Source organism: Oncorhynchus masou, unplaced genomic scaffold, assembly GCF_036934945.1.
Source record: "Oncorhynchus masou masou isolate Uvic2021 unplaced genomic scaffold, UVic_Omas_1.1 unplaced_scaffold_575, whole genome shotgun sequence".
Taxonomy (NCBI): Eukaryota; Metazoa; Chordata; class Actinopteri; order Salmoniformes; family Salmonidae; genus Oncorhynchus; species Oncorhynchus masou.
The window spans coordinates 478,434-495,708 of NW_027012168.1; the positions used below are offsets into that span (position 1 = coordinate 478,434).

The window sequence follows — 17,275 nt, forward strand, 5'->3', positions numbered from 1 at the left end:
ACTGGCTCCTCTACCCCCTGACTACCATGACCACTGGCTCCTCTCCCCCCTAACTACCAAGACCACTGGCTCCTCTCCCCCTGACTACCAAGACCACTGGCTCCTCTCCCCCTGACTACCAAGACCACTGGCTCCTCTCCCCCTGACTACCAAGACCACTGGCTCCTCTCCCCCTGACTACCAAGACCACTGGCTCCTCTCCCCCTGACTACCAAGACCACTGGCTCCTCTCCCCCTGACTACCAAGACCACTGGCTCCTCTCCCCCTGACTACCAAGACCACGTGCTCCTCTCCCCCTGACTACCAAGACCACTGGCTCCTCTCCCCCCTAACTACCATGACCACTGGCTCCTCTCCCCCTGACTACCAAGACCACTGGCTCCTCTCCCCCTGACTACCATGACCACTGGCTCCTCTCCCCCTGACTACCAAGACCACTGGCTCCTCTCCCCTGACTACCAAGACCACTGGCTCCTCTCCCCCTGACTACCAAGACCACTGGCTCCTCTCCCCCTAACTACCAAGACCACTGGCTCCTCTCCCCCTAACTGCCAGGACCACTGGCTCCTCTCCCCCTGTCTACCAAGACCACTGGCTCCTCTCCCCTGACTACCAAGACCACTGGCTCCTCTCCCCTGACTACCAAGACCACTGGCTCCTCTCCCCCCTAACTACCAAGACCACTGGCTCCTCTCCCCCCTAACTACCATGACCACTGGCTCCTCTACCCCCTGACTACCATGACCACTGGCTCCTCTCCCCCTGACTACCAAGACCACTGGCTCCTCTACCCCTGACTACCATGACCACTGGCTCCTCTACCCCCTGACTACCAAGACCACTGGCTCCTCTCCCCCTGACTACCAAGACCACTGGCTCCTCTCCCCCCTAACTACCAAGACCACTGGCTCCTCTCCCCCTAACTACCATGACCACTGGCTCCTCTACCCCCTGACTACCATGACCACTGGCTCCTCTCCCCCTGACTACCAAGACCACTGGCTCCTCTACCCCCTGACTACCATGACCACTGGCTCCTCTACCCCCTGACTACCATGACCACTGGCTTCTCTCCCCCTGACTACCAAGACCACTGGCTCCTCTCCCCCTGACTACCAAGACCACTGGCTCCTCTCGCCCTGACTACCAAGACCACTGGCTCCTCTACCCCCTGACTACCAAGACCACTGGCTCCTCTACCCCTGACTACCAAGACCACTGGCTCCTCTCCCCTAACTACCATGACCACTGGCTCCTCTCCCCCTGACTACCAAGACCACTGGCTCCTCTCCCCCTGACTACCATGACCACTGGCTCCTCTCCCCCTGACTACCAAGACCACTGGCTCCTCTCCCCTGACTACCAAGACCACTGGCTCCTCTCCCCCTGACTACCAAGACCACTGGCTCCTCTCCCCCTAACTACCAAGACCACTGGCTCCTCTCCCCCTAACTGCCAGGACCACTGGCTCCTCTCCCCTGACTACCAAGACCACTGGCTCCTCTCCCCCAGACTACCAAGACCACTGGCTCCTCTCCCCTGACTACCAAGACCACTGGCTCCTCTCCCCCTGACTACCAAGACCACAGGCTCCTCTCCCCCTAACTACCAAGACCACTGGCTCCTCTCCCCCTAACTACCATGACCACTGGCTCCTCTACCCCCTGACTACCATGACCACTGGCTCCTCTCCCCTGACTACCAAGACCACTGGCTCCTCTACCCCCTGACTACCAAGACCACTGGCTCCTCTCCCCTGACTACCAAGACCACTGGCTCCTCTCCCCCTAACTACCAAGACCACTGGCTCCTCTCCCCCTAACTACCATGACCACTGGCTCCTCTACCCCCTGACTACCATGACCACTGGCTCCTCTCCCCCTGACTACCAAGACCACTGGCTCCTCTACCCCCTGACTACCATGACCACTGGCTCCTCTACCCCCTGACTACCATGACCACTGGCTTCTCTCCCCCTGACTACCAAGACCACTGGCTCCTCTCCCCCTGACTACCAAGACCACTGGCTCCTCTCGCCCTGACTACCAAGACCACTGGCTCCTCTACCCCTGACTACCAAGACCACTGGCTCCTCTACCGCCTGACTACCATGACCACTGGCTCCTCTACCCCTGACTACCAAGACCACTGGCTCCTCTCCCCCTGACTACCAAGACCACTGGCTCCTCTACCCCTGACTACCAAGACCACTGGCTCCTCTCCCCCCTAACTACCAAGACCACTGGCTCCTCTCCCCCTGACTACCAAGACCACTGGCTCCTTTCCCCCTGACTACCAAGACCACTGGCTCCTCTCCCCCTGACTACCAAGACCACTGGCTCCTCTCCCCCCTAACTACCAAGACCACTGGCTCCTCTCCCCCCTAACTACCATGACCACTGGCTCCTCTACCCCCTGACTACCATGACCACTGGCTCCTCTCCCCCTGACTACCAAGACCACTGGCTCCTCTACCCCCTGACTACCAAGACCACTGGCTCCTCTCCCCCTGACTACCAAGACCACTGGCTCCTCTCCCCCCTAACTACCAAGACCACTGGCTCCTCTCCCCCTAACTACCATGACCACTGGCTCCTCTACCCCCTGACTACCATGACCACTGGCTCCTCTCCCCCTGACTACCAAGACCACTGGCTCCTCTACCCCCTGACTACCATGACCACTGGCTCCTCTACCCCCTGACTACCATGACCACTGGCTTCTCTCCCCCTGACTACCAAGACCACTGGCTCCTCTCCCCCTGACTACCAAGACCACTGGCTCCTCTCGCCCTGACTACCAAGACCACTGGCTCCTCTACCCCTGACTACCAAGACCACTGGCTCCTCTACCGCCTGACTACCATGACCACTGGCTCCTCTACCCCCTGACTACCAAGACCACTGGCTCCTCTCCCCCTGACTACCAAGACCACTGGCTCCTCTACCCCTGACTACCAAGACCACTGGCTCCTCTCCCCCCCTAACTACCAAGACCACTGGCTCCTCTCCCCCTGACTACCAAGACCACTGGCTCCTTTCCCCCTGACTACCAAGACCACTGGCTCCTCTCCCCCTGACTACCATGACCACTGGCTCCTCTCCCCCTGACTACCAAGACCACTGGCTCCTCTCCCCCTGACTACCATGACCACTGGCTCCTCTCCCCCTGACTACCAAGACCACTGGCTCCTCTCCCCTTGACTACCAGGTCAGGTCATTACCCACAGAGCCCCAGGTTAGATCTGTCCAGTGTAAATCAGGTCATTACCCACAGAGCCCCAGGTTAGATCTGTCCAGTGTAAATCAGGTCATTACCCACAGAGCCCCAGGTTAGATCTGTCCAGTGTAAATCAGGTCATTACCCACAGAGCCCCAGGTTAGATCTGTCCAGTGTAAATCAGGTCATTACCCACAGAGCCCCAGGTTAGAAAATGCACAGAGTAGATCAGGTCATTACCCACAGAGCCCCAGGTTAGAAAATGCCCAGTGTAGATCAGGTCATTACCCACAGAGCCCCAGGTTAGAAAATGCACAGAGTAGATCAGGTCATTACCCACAGAGCCCCAGGTTAGAAAATGCACAGAGTAGATCAGGTCATTACCCACAGAGCCCCAGGTTAGAAAATGCCCAGTGTAGATCAGGTCATTACCCACAGAGCCCCAGGTTAGATCTGTCCAGTGTAGATCAGGTCATTACCCACAGAGCCCCAGTGTAGATCTGTCCAGTGTAGATCAGGTCATTACCCACAGAGCCCCAGGTTAGATCTGTCCAGTGTAGATCAGGTCATTACCCACAGAGCCCCAGTGTAGATCAGGTCATTACCCACAGAGCCCCAGGTTAGATCTGTCCAGTGTAGATCAGGTCATTACCCACAGAGCCCCAGGTTAGAAAATGCCCAGTGTAGATCAGGTCATTACCCACAGAGCCCCAGGTTAGAAAATGCCCAGTGTAGATCAGGTCATTACCCACAGAGCCCCAGGTTAGATCTGTCCAGTGTAGATCAGGTCATTACCCACAGAGCCCCAGGTTAGATCAGGTCATTATCCACAGAGCCTGTTAATAGATAGAATACTAGCATTTTTGATTAAAGCATTTTCAATTCCTCTTTATTGTTTTAGTCATCAAAACACTTGACTTCCTCTTTTTATTGTTTTAGTCATCATGTGGGTAATACAGTAAATGTGAGTTATCTTTGTGTTTTTAGCTAAACACGGTCTTTCTTCCAGGGAGTGCGGAGCAGAAACATTTGTCAACTTTGCTTCGTTTGAGAGAGACAGCAAACTGCCCTACAACTGGTAGGAATTACCACATCTCTACACTGAACCAGAAACCCAAAACAACAAGTCTGCTGTCCTCAGTCAACCAGACTATCTGAATGTTCAAATCCATTCCTCTAATCCATCAGACCAGGGAGAGAGAGAGGCTACAACTCTGTTTAACACTGGCTAGAGTTAGTAGGAATAACCTCTAGTCCAACTCTCAGACCAGGGAGAGAGAGAGAGGCTACAACTCTGTTTAACACTGGCAAGAGTTAGTAGGACTAACCTCTAATCCAACTATCAGACCAGGGAGAGAGAGAGAGAGGCTACAACTCTGTTTAACACTGGCTAGAGTTAGTAGGAATAACCTCTAGTCCAACTCTCAGACCAGGGAGAGAGAGAGAGGCTACAACTCTGTTTAACACTGGCAAGAGTTAGTAGGACTAACCTCTAATCCATCAGACCAGGGAGAGAGAGAGAGGCTACAACTCTGTTTAACACTGGCTAGAGTTAGTAGGAATAACCTCTAATCCAACTATCAGACCAGGGAGAGAGAGAGAGGCTACAACTCTGTTTAACACTGGCTAGAGTTAGTAGCACTAACCTCTAATCCATCAGACCAGGGAGAGAGAGAGAGGCTACAACTCTGTTTAACACTGGCTAGAGTTAGTAGGACTAACCTCTAATCCAACTGTCAGACCAGGGAGAGAGAGAGAGGCTACAACTCTGTTTAACACTGGCTAGAGCTAGTTGGATTATAGTTTTGATGATGGTGTAGTAAATCTGATCTCAGAGGAACAAAGTGTAAAGTGAGAGGCCAGCATTGCTTCCTCTGTAGGGGAAAGGGGAAGAAATGATTTGGGTTGGAGTTTTGGCTCCTATACACGTTTACTATTTAATGAAACATTTCAACAATGGACAAAACCTTCAACCATTGGGACCTTTTATCAAGAGATGGTTGTTGTACAGTCAGTTATGTCCATAAGACGATGCCCTTCTGAAGGTGTTGATAACAGACTAATGATGATTAATATAAAGGCTTAATGACTGTCCCTTACAGCAGGCCTTGTCTTCATCCTAAACACACATTTAATATAAAGGCTTAATGACTGTCCCTTACAGCAGGCCTTGTCTTCATCCTAAACACACATTTAATATAAAGGCTTAATGACTGTCCCTTACAGCAGGCCTTGTCTTCATCCTAAACACACATTTAATATAAAGGCTTAATGACTGTCCCTTACAGCAGGCCTTGTCTTCATCCTAAACACACACACACACACCTCCCATCACTAAGCCATACCTCCTCACGGTGTGGTGTTAACGTGGACCATCTCTTCATCCCATCAGTCATGTGGCTTATCGAGTCTTGCACAGCTTGTCTTTTCTACGTGCATGATGATGATGAATGGCTGGCTAAGTGGTAGTTCTGTTAGCGTCAACAACTTCTTTACATTACAAGGAATGTTGTTGTAGAGGAACAAGTCGTTGTTGGCCGCGGGAATAGGACCATTCATGTGATGTGTATTGAGCTCTGTGGAATGGATCCTCACCATGGGGTCTGTAAAACCAAGCAGCTGTCATTGGGCCCTAATGAACACTGAGTCCTACTGAGGAGCTGTTAGATATCAACACTGAGCCCTAATGAACACTGAGTCCTACTGAGGAGCTGTTAGATATCAACACTGAGCCCTAATGAACACTGAGTCCTACTACTGAGGAGCTGTTAGATATCAACACTGAGCCCTAATGAACACTGAGCCCTACTGAGGAGCTGTTAGATATCAACACTGAGCCCTAATGAACACTGAGCCCTAATGAACACTGAGTCCTACTGAGGAGCTGTTAGATATCAACACTGAGCCCTAATGAACACTGAGCCCTAATGAACACTGAGTCCTACTGAGGAGCTGTTAGATATCAACACTGAGCCCTAATGAACACTGAGTCCTAATGAACACTGAGTCCTACTGAGGAGCTGTTAGATATCAACACTGAGCCCTAATGAACACTGGGCCCTAATGAACACTGAGCCCTACTGAACACTGAGTCATACTCATGATACTAATGGTGTCTGTTAACAGTGTTGACCTCTGACAGGAACTACTCTGCCTACCTCTCTGTCATGATACTAATGGTGTCTGTTAACAGTGTTGACCTCTGACAGGAACTACTCTGCCTACCTCTCTGTCATGATACTAATGGTGTCTGTTAACAGTGTTGACCTCTGACAGGAACTACTCTGCCTACCTCTCTGTCATGATACTAATGGTGTCTGTTAACAGTGTTGACCTCTGACAGGAACTATTCTGCCCTACCTCTCTGTCATGATACTAATGGTGTCTGTTAACAGTGTTGACCTCTGACAGGAACTACTCTGCCTACCTCTCTGTCATGATACTAATGGTGTCTGTTAACAGTGTTGACCTCTGACAGGAACTACTCTGCCTACCTCTCTGTCATGATACTAATGGTGTCTGTTAACAGTGTTGACCTCTGACAGGAACTACTCTGCCTACCTCTCTGTCATGATACTAATGGTGTCTGTTAACAGTGTTGACCTCTGACAGGAACTACTCTGCCCTACCTATCTGTCATGATACTAACGGTGTCTGTTCTGTCTGTCTGTCTGTTCTGTCCCCACCTGTCTGTCTGTCTGCCCCCGTCTGTCTGTCTGTCTGTCTGTCTGCCCCCGTCTGTCTGTCTGTCTGTCTGTCTGTCTGTCTGTCTGAACCCTTCAGGCGAAGGAGCCTCTTTGCCTTCCTCACCCTCCTGCCATCCTGCCTTTGGACTGACTATCTTTTGGCTTTTTATATTAATCCTTGGTAAGTAACTGATCTGGGGCCTGTGTTAGAAAGGCTGTCCCCTCTGCCTCCTTGGTAAGTAACTGATCTGGGGCCTGTGTTAGAAAGGCTGTCCCCTCTGCCTCCTTGGTAAGTAACTGATCTGGGGCCTGTGTTAGAAAGGCTGTCCTCTCTGCCTCCTTGGTAAGTAACTGTTCTGGGGCCTGTGTTAGAAAGGCTGTCCTCTCTGCCTCCTTGGTAAGTAACTGTTCTGGGGCCTGTGTTAGAAAGGCTGTCCCCTCTGCCTCCTTGGTAAGTAACTGATCTGGGGCCTGTGTTAGAAAGGCTGTCCTCTCTGCCTCCTTGGTAAGTAACTGATCTGGGGCCTGTGTTAGAAAGGCTGTCCTCTCTGCCTCCTTGGTAAGTAACTGATCTGGGGCCTGTGTTAGAAAGGCTGTCCTCTCTGCCTCCTTGGTAAGTAACTGTTCTGGGGCCTGTGTTAGAAAGGCTGTCCTCTCTGCCTCCTTGGTAAGTAACTGATCTGGGGCCTGTGTTAGAAAGGCTGTCCCCTCTGCCTCCTTGGTAAGTAACTGATCTGGGGCCTGTGTTAGAAAGGCTGTCCTCTCTGCCTCCTTGGTAAGTAACTGACCTGGGGCCTGTGTTAGAACGGCTGTCCTCTCTGCCTCCTTGGTAAGTAACTGACCTGGGGCCTGTGTTAGAAAGGCTGTCCTCTCTGCCTCCTTGGTAAGTAACTGATCTGGGGCCTGTGTTAGAAAGGCTGTCCTCTCTGCCTCCTTGGTAAGTAACTGTTCTGGGGCCTGTGTTAGCAAGGCTGTCCTCTCTGCCTCCTTGGTAAGTAACTGTTCTGGGGCCTGTGTTAGAAAGGCTGTCCCCTCTGCCTCCTTGGTAAGTAACTGATCTGGGGCCTGTGTTAGAAAGGCTGTCCTCTCTGCCTCCTTGGTAAGTAACTGATCTGGGGCCTGTGTTAGAAAGGCTGTCCTCTCTGCCTCCTTGGTAAGTAACTGATCTGGGGCCTGTGTTAGAAAGGCTGTCCTCTCTGCCTCCTTGGTAAGTAACTGTTCTGGGGCCTGTGTTAGAAAGGCTGTCCTCTCTGCCTCCTTGGTAAGTAACTGATCTGGGGCCTGTGTTAGAAAGGCTGTCCTCTCTGCCTCCTTGGTAAGTAACTGACCTGGGGCCTGTGTTAGAAAGGCTGTCCTCTCTGATTCCTTGGTAAGTAACTGATCTGGGGCCTGTGTTAGAAAGGTTGTCCTCTCTGCCTCCTTGGTAAGTAACTGTTCTGGGGCCTGTGTTAGAAAGGCTGTCCTCTCTGCCTCCTTGGTAAGTAACTGATCTGGGGCCTGTGTTAGAACGGCTGTCCTCTCTGCCTCCTTGGTAAGTAACTGATCTGGGGCCTGTGTTAGAAAGGCTGTCCCCTCTGCCTCCTTGGTAAGTAACTGATCTGGGGCCTGTGTTAGAAAGGCTGTCCTCTCTGCCTCCTTGGTAAGTAACTGTTCTGGGGCCTGTGTTAGAAAGGCTGTCCTCTCTGCCTCCTTGGTAAGTAACTGACCTGGGGCCTGTGTTAGAAAGGCTGTCCTCTCTGCCTCCTTGGTAAGTAACTGACCTGGGGCCTGTGTTAGAAAGGCTGTCCTCTCTGCCTCCTTGGTAAGTAACTGATCTGGGGCCTGTGTTAGAAAGGCTGTCCTCTCTGCCTCCTTGGTAAGTAACTGATCTGGGGCCTGTGTTAGAACGGCTGTCCTCTGACCATCGACACCGAGCTACCTGAAAGGTCCCTTTTCTTATTGATGAGACTTAAGGAGTCTGTAGCCAGACATTTCACATACAAATGATCTGCATTTCCACTGTCAATCAACTGGTGGAGAAGAGAGACCCAGGATCCTGAGGAGATCAGAGTTCAGATCAGAGGTCTTTCTAGTACTGCTCTGTCTGGACTCTGTCTGGACTCTGTCTGCTCTCTGTCTGGACTCTGTCTGGACTCTGTCTGGACTCTGTCTGGACTCTGTCTGGACTCTGTCTGGACTCTGTCTGAGTGTTCAGATCAGAGGTCTTTCTAGTGCTGCTCTGTCTGGACTCTGTCTGGACTCTGTCTGGACTCTGTCTGGACTCTGTCTGGACTCTGTCTGGACTCTGTCTGAGTGTTCAGATCAGAGGTCTTTCTAGTGCTGCTCTGTCTGCTCTCTGTCAGAGTGTTCAGATCAGAGGTCTTTCTAGTGCTGCTCTGTCTGGACTCTGTCTGGACTCTGTCTGGACTCTGTCTGGACTCTGTCTGGACTCTGTCTGGACTCTGTCTGAGTGTTCAGATCAGAGGTCTTTCTAGTGCTGCTCTGTCTGGACTCTGTCTGGACTCTGTCTGCTCTCTGTCTGGACTCTGTCTGCTTACTGTCTGCTCTCTGTCTGGACTCTGTCTGCTTACTGTCTGCTCTCTGTCTGCACTCTGTCTGGACTCTGTCTGGACTCTGTCTGGACTCTGTCTGGACTCTGTCTGGACTCTGTCTGGACTCTGTCTGGACTCTGTCTGAGTGTTCAGATCAGAGGTCTTTCTAGTACTGCTCTGTCTGGACTCTGTCTGAGTGTTCAGATCAGAGGTCTTTCTAGTACTGCTCTGTCTGGACTCTGTCTGAGTGTTCAGATCAGAGGTCTTTCTAGTACTGCTCTGTCTGGACTCTGTCTGTGCACTGTCTGCTCTCTGTCTGCTTACTGTCTGCTCTCTGTCTGCTTACTGTCTGCTCTCTGTCTGGACTCTGTCTGCTTACTGTCTGGACTCTGTCTGCTTACTGTCTGCTTTCTGTCTGGACTCTGTCTGCTTACTGTCTGCTTACTGTCTGGACTCTGTCTGGACTCTGTCTGGACTCTGTCTGGACTCTGTCTGAGTGTTCAGATCAGAGGTCTTTCTAGTACTGCTCTGTCTGGACTCTGTCTGAGTGTTCAGATCAGAGGTCTTTCTAGTACTGCTCTGTCTGGACTCTGTCTGAGTGTTCAGATCAGAGGTCTTTCTAGTACTGCTCTGTCTGGACTCTGTCTGAGTGTTCAGATCAGAGGTCTTTCTAGTACTGCTCTGTCTGGACTCTGTCTGAGTGTTCAGATCAGAGGTCTTTCTAGTGCTGCTCTGTCTGGACTCTGTCTGGACTCTGTCTGGACTCTGTCTGCTCTCTGTCTGCTCTCTGTCTGCTCTCTGTCTGGACTCTGTCTGCTCTCTGTCTGGACTCTGTCTGGACTCTGTCTGGACTCTGTCTGCTCTCTGTCTGGACTCTGTCTGCTCTCTGTCTGGACTCTGTCTGCTCTCTGTCTGGACTCTGTCTGCTCTCTGTCTGGACTCTGTCTGAGTGTTCAGATCAGAGGTCTTTCTAGTGCTGCTCTGTCTGGACTCTGTCTGGACTCTGTCTGGACTCTGTCTGGACTCTGTCTGGACTCTGTCTGAGTGTTCAGATCAGAGGTCTTTCTAGTGCTGCTCTGTCTGGACTCTGTCTGGACTCTGTCTGAGTGTTCAGATCAGAGGTCTTTCTAGTGCTGCTCTGTCTGGACTCTGTCTGCTCTCTGTCTGGACTCTGTCTGGACTCTGTCTGGACTCTGTCTGGACTCTGTCTGGACTCTGTCTGGACTCTGTCTGCTCTCTGTCTGGACTCTGTCTGCTCTCTGTCTGGACTCTGTCTGGACTCTGTCTGGACTCTGTCTGGACTCTGTCTGGACTCTGTCTGGACTCTGTCTGAGTGTTCAGATCAGAGGTCTTTCTAGTGCTGCTCTGTCTGGACTCTGTCTGGACTCTGTCTGGACTCTGTCTGGACTCTGTCTGGACTCTGTCTGAGTGTTCAGATCAGAGGTCTTTCTAGTGCTGCTCTGTCTGGACTCTGTCTGCTCTCTGTCTGCTCTCTGTCTGCTCTCTGTCTGCTCTCTGTCTGCTCTCTGTCTGCTCTCTGTCTGGACTCTGTCTGGACTCTGTCTGGACTCTGTCTGGACTCTGTCTGGACTCTGTCTGGACTCTGTCTGGACTCTGTCTGGACTCTGTCTGAGTGTTCAGATCAGAGGTCTTTCTAGTGCTGCTCTGTCTGGACTCTGTCTGCTCTCTGTCTGCTCTCTGTCTGGACTCTGTCTGCTTACTGTCTGCTCTCTGTCTGGACTCTGTCTGCTTACTGTCTGCTTACTGTCTGCTTACTGTCTGGACTCTGTCTGGACTCTGTCTGGACTCTGTCTGGACTCTGTCTGGACTCTGTCTGGACTCTGTCTGAGTGTTCAGATCAGAGGTCTTTCTAGTACTGCTCTGTCTGGACTCTGTCTGTGCACTGTCTGCTCTCTGTCTGCTTACTGTCTGCTCTCTGTCTGGACTCTGTCTGCTTACTGTCTGGACTCTGTCTGCTTACTGTCTGCTCTCTGTCTGGACTCTGTCTGCTTACTGTCTGGACTCTGTCTGGACTCTGTCTGGACTCTGTCTGGACTCTGTCTGGACTCTGTCTGAGTGTTCAGATCAGAGGTCTTTCTAGTACTGCTCTGTCTGGACTCTGTCTGAGTGTTCAGATCAGAGGTCTTTCTAGTACTGCTCTGTCTGGACTCTGTCTGAGTGTTCAGATCAGAGGTCTTTCTAGTACTGCTCTGTCTGGACTCTGTCTGAGTGTTCAGATCAGAGGTCTTTCTAGTACTGCTCTGTCTGGACTCTGTCTGAGTGTTCAGATCAGAGGTCTTTCTAGTACTGCTCTGTCTGGACTCTGTCTGAGTGTTCAGATCAGAGGTCTTTCTAGTACTGCTCTGTCTGGACTCTGTCTGAGTGTTCAGATCAGAGGTCTTTCTAGTACTGCTCTGTCTGGACTCTGTCTGAGTGTTCAGATCAGAGGTCTTTCTAGTACTGCTCTGTCTGGACTCTGTCTGAGTGTTCAGATCAGAGGTCTTTCTAGTACTGCTCTGTCTGGACTCTGTCTGAGTGTTCAGATCAGAGGTCTTTCTAGTACTGCTCTGTCTGGACTCTGTCTGAGTGTTCAGATCAGAGGTCTTTCTAGTACTGCTCTGTCTGGACTCTGTCTGCTTACTGTCTGCTCTCTGTCTGGACTCTGTCAGAGTGTTCAGATCAGAGGTCTTTCTAGTGCTGCTCTGTCTGGACTCTGTCTGGGTGTTCAGATCAGAGGTCTTTCTAGTGCTGCTCTGTCTGGACTCTGTCTGGACTCTGTCTGGACTCTGTCTGGACTCTGTCTGGACTCTGTCTGGACTCTGTCTGGACTCTGTCTGAGTGTTCAGATCAGAGGTCTTTCTAGTGCTGCTCTGTCTGGACTCTGTCTGGACTCTGTCTGAGTGTTCAGATCAGAGGTCTTTCTAGTGCTGCTCTGTCTGCTCTCTGTCTGCTCTCTGTCTGCTCTCTGTCTGGACTCTGTCTGGACTCTGTCTGCTCTCTGTCTGGACTCTGTCTGGACTCTGTCTGGACTCTGTCTGGACTCTGTCTGGACTCTGTCTGGACTCTGTCTGGACTCTGTCTGAGTGTTCAGATCAGAGGTCTTTCTAGTGCTGCTCTGTCTGGACTCTGTCTGGACTCTGTCTGGACTCTGTCTGGACTCTGTCTGGACTCTGTCTGAGTGTTCAGATCAGAGGTCTTTCTAGTGCTGCTCTGTCTGGACTCTGTCTGGACTCTGTCTGAGTGTTCAGATCAGAGGTCTTTCTAGTGCTGCTCTGTCTGGACTCTGTCTGCTCTCTGTCTGCTCTCTGTCTGCTCTCTGTCTGCTCTCTGTCTGCTCTCTGTCTGCTCTCTGTCTGGACTCTGTCTGGACTCTGTCTGGACTCTGTCTGAGTGTTCAGATCAGAGGTCTTTCTAGTGCTGCTCTGTCTGGACTCTGTCTGGACTCTGTCTGGACTCTGTCTGCTCTCTGTCTGGACTCTGTCTGGACTCTGTCTGGACTCTGTCTGGACTCTGTCTGGACTCTGTCTGGACTCTGTCTGAGTGTTCAGATCAGAGGTCTTTCTAGTGCTGCTCTGTCTGGACTCTGTCTGCTCTCTGTCTGCTCTCTGTCTGCTCTCTGTCTGCTCTCTGTCTGCTCTCTGTCTGCTCTCTGTCTGCTCTCTGTCTGCTCTCTGTCTGCTCTCTGTCTGGACTCTGTCTGGACTCTGTCTGGACTCTGTCTGGACTCTGTCTGCTCTCTGTCTGCTCTCTGTCTGCTCTCTGTCTGGACTCTGTCTGGACTCTGTCTGGACTCTGTCTGGACTCTGTCTGGACTCTGTCTGGACTCTGTCTGGACTCTGTCTGGACTCTGTCTGGACTCTGTCTGCTCTCTGTCTGCTCTCTGTCTGGACTCTGTCTGGACTCTGTCTGGACTCTGTCTGGACTCTGTCTGCTCTCTGTCTGTACTCTGTCTGGACTCTGTCTGGACTCTGTCTGGACTCTGTCTGGACTCTGTCTGGACTCTGTCTGGACTCTGTCTGGACTCTGTCTGGACTCTGTCTGGACTCTGTCTGCACACTGTCTGCACACTGTCTGGACTCTGTCTGGACTCTGTCTGGACTCTGTCTGCACACTGTCTGGACACTGTCTGCACACTGTCTGCACACTGTCTGCACACTGTCTGCACACTGTCTGCACACTGTCTGCACACTGTCTGGACTCTGTCTGTGGTTGGAACAGTCCTTCACATGGACTCTGTCTGCTCTCTGTCTGGACTCTGTCTGGACTCTGTCTGGACTCTGTCTGGACTCTGTCTGGACTCTGTCTGTGGTTGGAACAGTCCTTCACATGGACTCTGTCTGCTCTCTGTCTGCTCTCTGTCTGGACTCTGTCTGGACTCTGTCTGGACTCTGTCTGGATTCTGTCTGCTCTCTGTCTGTGGTTGGAACAGTCCTTCACATGGACTCTGTCTGGACTCTGTCTGCTCTCTGTCTGGACTCTGTCTGCTCTCTGTCTGGACTCTGTCTGGACTCTGTCTGGACTCTGTCTGGACTCTGTCTGCTCTCTGTCTGCTCTCTGTCTGTGGTTGGAACAGTCCTTCACATGGACTCTGTCTGGACTCTGTCTGGACTCTGTCTGGACTCTGTCTGCACACTGTCTGCACACTGTCTGTGGTTGGAACAGTCCTTCACATGGACTCTGTCTGCTCTCTGTCTGGACTCTGTCTGGACTCTGTCTGGACTCTGTCTGGACTCTGTCTGGACTCTGTCTGGACTCTGTCTGCACACTGTCTGCACACTGTCTGCACACTGTCTGTGGTTGGAACAGTCCTTCACATGGACTCTGTCTGCTCTCTGTCTGGACTCTGTCTGTGGTTGGAACAGTCCTTCACATGGACTCTGTCTGGACTCTCTCTGCTCTCTGTCTGGACTCTGTCTGTGGTTGGAACAGTCCTTCACATGGACTCTGTCTGGACTCTGTCTGCTCTCTGTCTGTGGTTGGAACAGTTCTTCACATGGACTCTGTCTGGACTCTGTCTGTGGTTGGAACAGTTCTTCACATGGACTCTGTCTGCTCTCTGTCTGCTCTCTGTCTGTGGTTGGAACAGTCCTTCACATGGACTCTGTCTGGACTCTGTCTGTGGTTGGAACAGTCCTTCACATGGACTCTGTCTGCTCTCTGTCTGCTCTCTGTCTGTGGTTGGAACAGTCCTTCACATGGACTCTGTCTGGACTCTGTCTGTGGTTGGAACAGTCCTTCACATGGACTCTGTCTGCTCTCTGTCTGTGGTTGGAACAGTCCTTCACATGGACTCTGTCTGCTCTCTGTCTGTGGTTGGAACAGTCCTTCACATGGACTCTGTCTGGACTCTGTCTGTGGTTGGAACAGTCCTTCACATGGACTCTGTCTGGACTCTGTCTGTGGTTGGAACAGTCCTTCACATGGACTCTGTCTGGACTCTGTCTGTGGTTGGAACAGTCCTTCACATGGACTCTGTCTGCTCTGTCTGTGGTTGGAACAGTCCTTCACATGGACTCTGTCTGGACTCTGTCTGCTCTCTGTCTGTGGTTGGAACAGTCCTTCACATGGACTCTGTCTGGACTGTCTGTGGTTGGAACAGTCCTTCACATGGACTCTGTCTGGACTCTGTCTGCTCTCTGTCTGTGGTTGGAACAGTCCTTCACATGGACTCTGTCTGCTCTCTGTCTGTGGTTGGAACAGTCCTTCACATGGACTCTGTCTGCTCTGTCTGTGGTTGGAACAGTCCTTGACATGGACTCTGTCTGGACTCTGTCTGGACTCTGTCTGGACTCTGTCTGCTCGCTGTCTGCTCTCTGTCTGGACTCTGTCTGGACTCTGTCTGGACTCTGTCTGCTCTCTGTCTGCTCTCTGTCTGCTCTCTGTCTGCTCTCTGTCTGCTCTCTGTCTGCTCTCTGTCTGCTCTCTGTCTGCTCTCTGTCTGGACTCTGTCTGGACTCTGTCTGCTTACTGTCTACTTGCTGTCTGTGGTTGGAACAGTCCTTCACATGGATTCTGTCTGCTCTCTGTCTGGACTTTGTCTGGACTCTGTCTGGACTCTGTCTGGACTCTGTCTGGACTCTGTCTGGACTCTGTCTGGACTCTGTCTGTGGTTGGAACAGTCCTTCACATAATACACACTCTTCAAGATGGATTCAATAACATGGCCTGGCAACGTACTAACATACTGTAGCATGATACTAGCAACAGTTTGGCCTTCCTGTCTGCACGCTGTCTGGACTCTGTCTGGACTCTGTCTGGACTCTGTCTGCATGCTGTCTGCTTGCTGTCTACACACTGTCTGCTTACTGTCTGCTTGCTGTCTGCACTCTGTCTGCCTGCTGTCTGCCTGCTGTCTGCTTGCTGTCTGCTTGCTGTCTACACACTGTCTGCACTCTGTCTGCATGCTGTCTGCTTGCTGTCTACACACTGTCTGCTTACTGTCTGCTTGCTGTCTGCACTCTGTCTGCCTGCTGTCTGCCTGCTGTCTGCTTGCTGTCTGCTTGCTGTCTACACACTGTCTGCACTCTGTCTGCCTGCTGTCTGCTTGCTGTCTGCTGTCTGCTTGCTGTCTGCACTCTGTCTGCACTCTGTCTGCGCTATAGGTTGGGTGGTGATGTGGGTCCAGTGGTAGAGGGTTGGTTCTGACAACTGGTTCTATAGGTTGGGTGGTGATGTGGGTCCAGTGGTAGAGGGTTGGTTCTGACAACTGGTTCTATAGGTTGGGTGGTGATGTGGGTCCAGTGGTAGAGGGTTGGTTCTGACAACTGGTTCTATAGGTTGGGTGGTGATGTGGGTCCAGTGGTAGAGGGTTGGTTCTGACAACTGGTTCTATAGGTTGGGTGGTGATGTGGGTCCAGTGGTAGAGGGTTGGTTCTGACAACTGGTTCTATAGGTTGGGTGGTGATGTGGGTCCAGTGGTAGAGGGTTGGTTCTGACAACTGGTTCTATAGGTTGGGTGGTGATGTGGGTCCAGTGGTAGAGGGTTGGTTCTGACAACTGGTTCTATAGGTTGGGTGGTGATGTGGGTCCAGTGGTAGAGGGTTGGTTCTGACAACTGGTTCTATAGGTTGGGTGGTGATGTGGGTCCAGTGGTAGAGGGTTGGTTCTGACAACTGGTTCTATAGGTTGGGTGGTGATGTGGGTCCAGTGGTAGAGGGTTGGTTCTGACAACTGGTTCTATAGGTTGGGTGGTGATGTGGGTCCAGTGGTAGAGGGTTGGTTCTGACAACTGGTTCTATAGGTTGGGTGGTGATGTGGGTCCAGTGGTAGAGGGTTGGTTCTGACAACTGGTTCTATAGGTTGGGTGGTGATGTGGGTCCAGTGGGGGTTGAATAAAGAAGCTCGGACGAGTCAAGTGTGTTTGTATCATCTATGAGTTGGGGATTTGGGACAGACTTCACTTGAGCATGTTGCTGTTCTTTAGGTTATCATCTATTGTCTAGAATGACACCAAGCAGTGATTTGATTGGATGTTGGATCACTTCTGGTGGGAACTAAATGTCTGATTATAAAATGGTGGAACACTAAACAATCAAGGATTTCTTCCCTCTGTGTTTTGTAGGAGCAAGACTGCTTTAAAGAAACGGAAGCTAACAAGGTAACTCTACTAGGAAAGGGATGTGTGTCTGCTGCAGTATGTGCTTGGGAGGAAATCTGTTCATCTGTGTGTGTGTGTGTGTGTGTGTGTGTGTGTGTGTTAATCTGTGTGTGTTAATCTGTGTGTGTGAACTGTGTTCATCTGTGTGAGTGTGTTAATCTGTGTGAACTGTGTTCATCTGTGTGTGTGTGAACTGTGTTAATCTGTGTGTGTGTGTGAACTGTGTTAATGTGTGTGTGTT

At 51.5% G+C, this 17,275-nt stretch overlaps 1 protein-coding gene across 1 annotated transcript in view; it reads left to right on the forward strand.

Moving 5' to 3' along the window:
* Positions 1 to 17,275, forward strand: part of LOC135536213 (receptor-type tyrosine-protein phosphatase O-like) — a 139,475-nt gene that overhangs the window by 97,861 nt on the left and 24,339 nt on the right. Inside the window, exons 17-19 of the mRNA XM_064962588.1 lie at positions 4,230 to 4,298; positions 7,004 to 7,087; positions 16,999 to 17,034. Coding sequence (XP_064818660.1) covers positions 4,230 to 4,298; positions 7,004 to 7,087; positions 16,999 to 17,034 — 189 coding nt within the window. The remainder of the gene's footprint in view (positions 1 to 4,229; positions 4,299 to 7,003; positions 7,088 to 16,998; positions 17,035 to 17,275) is intronic.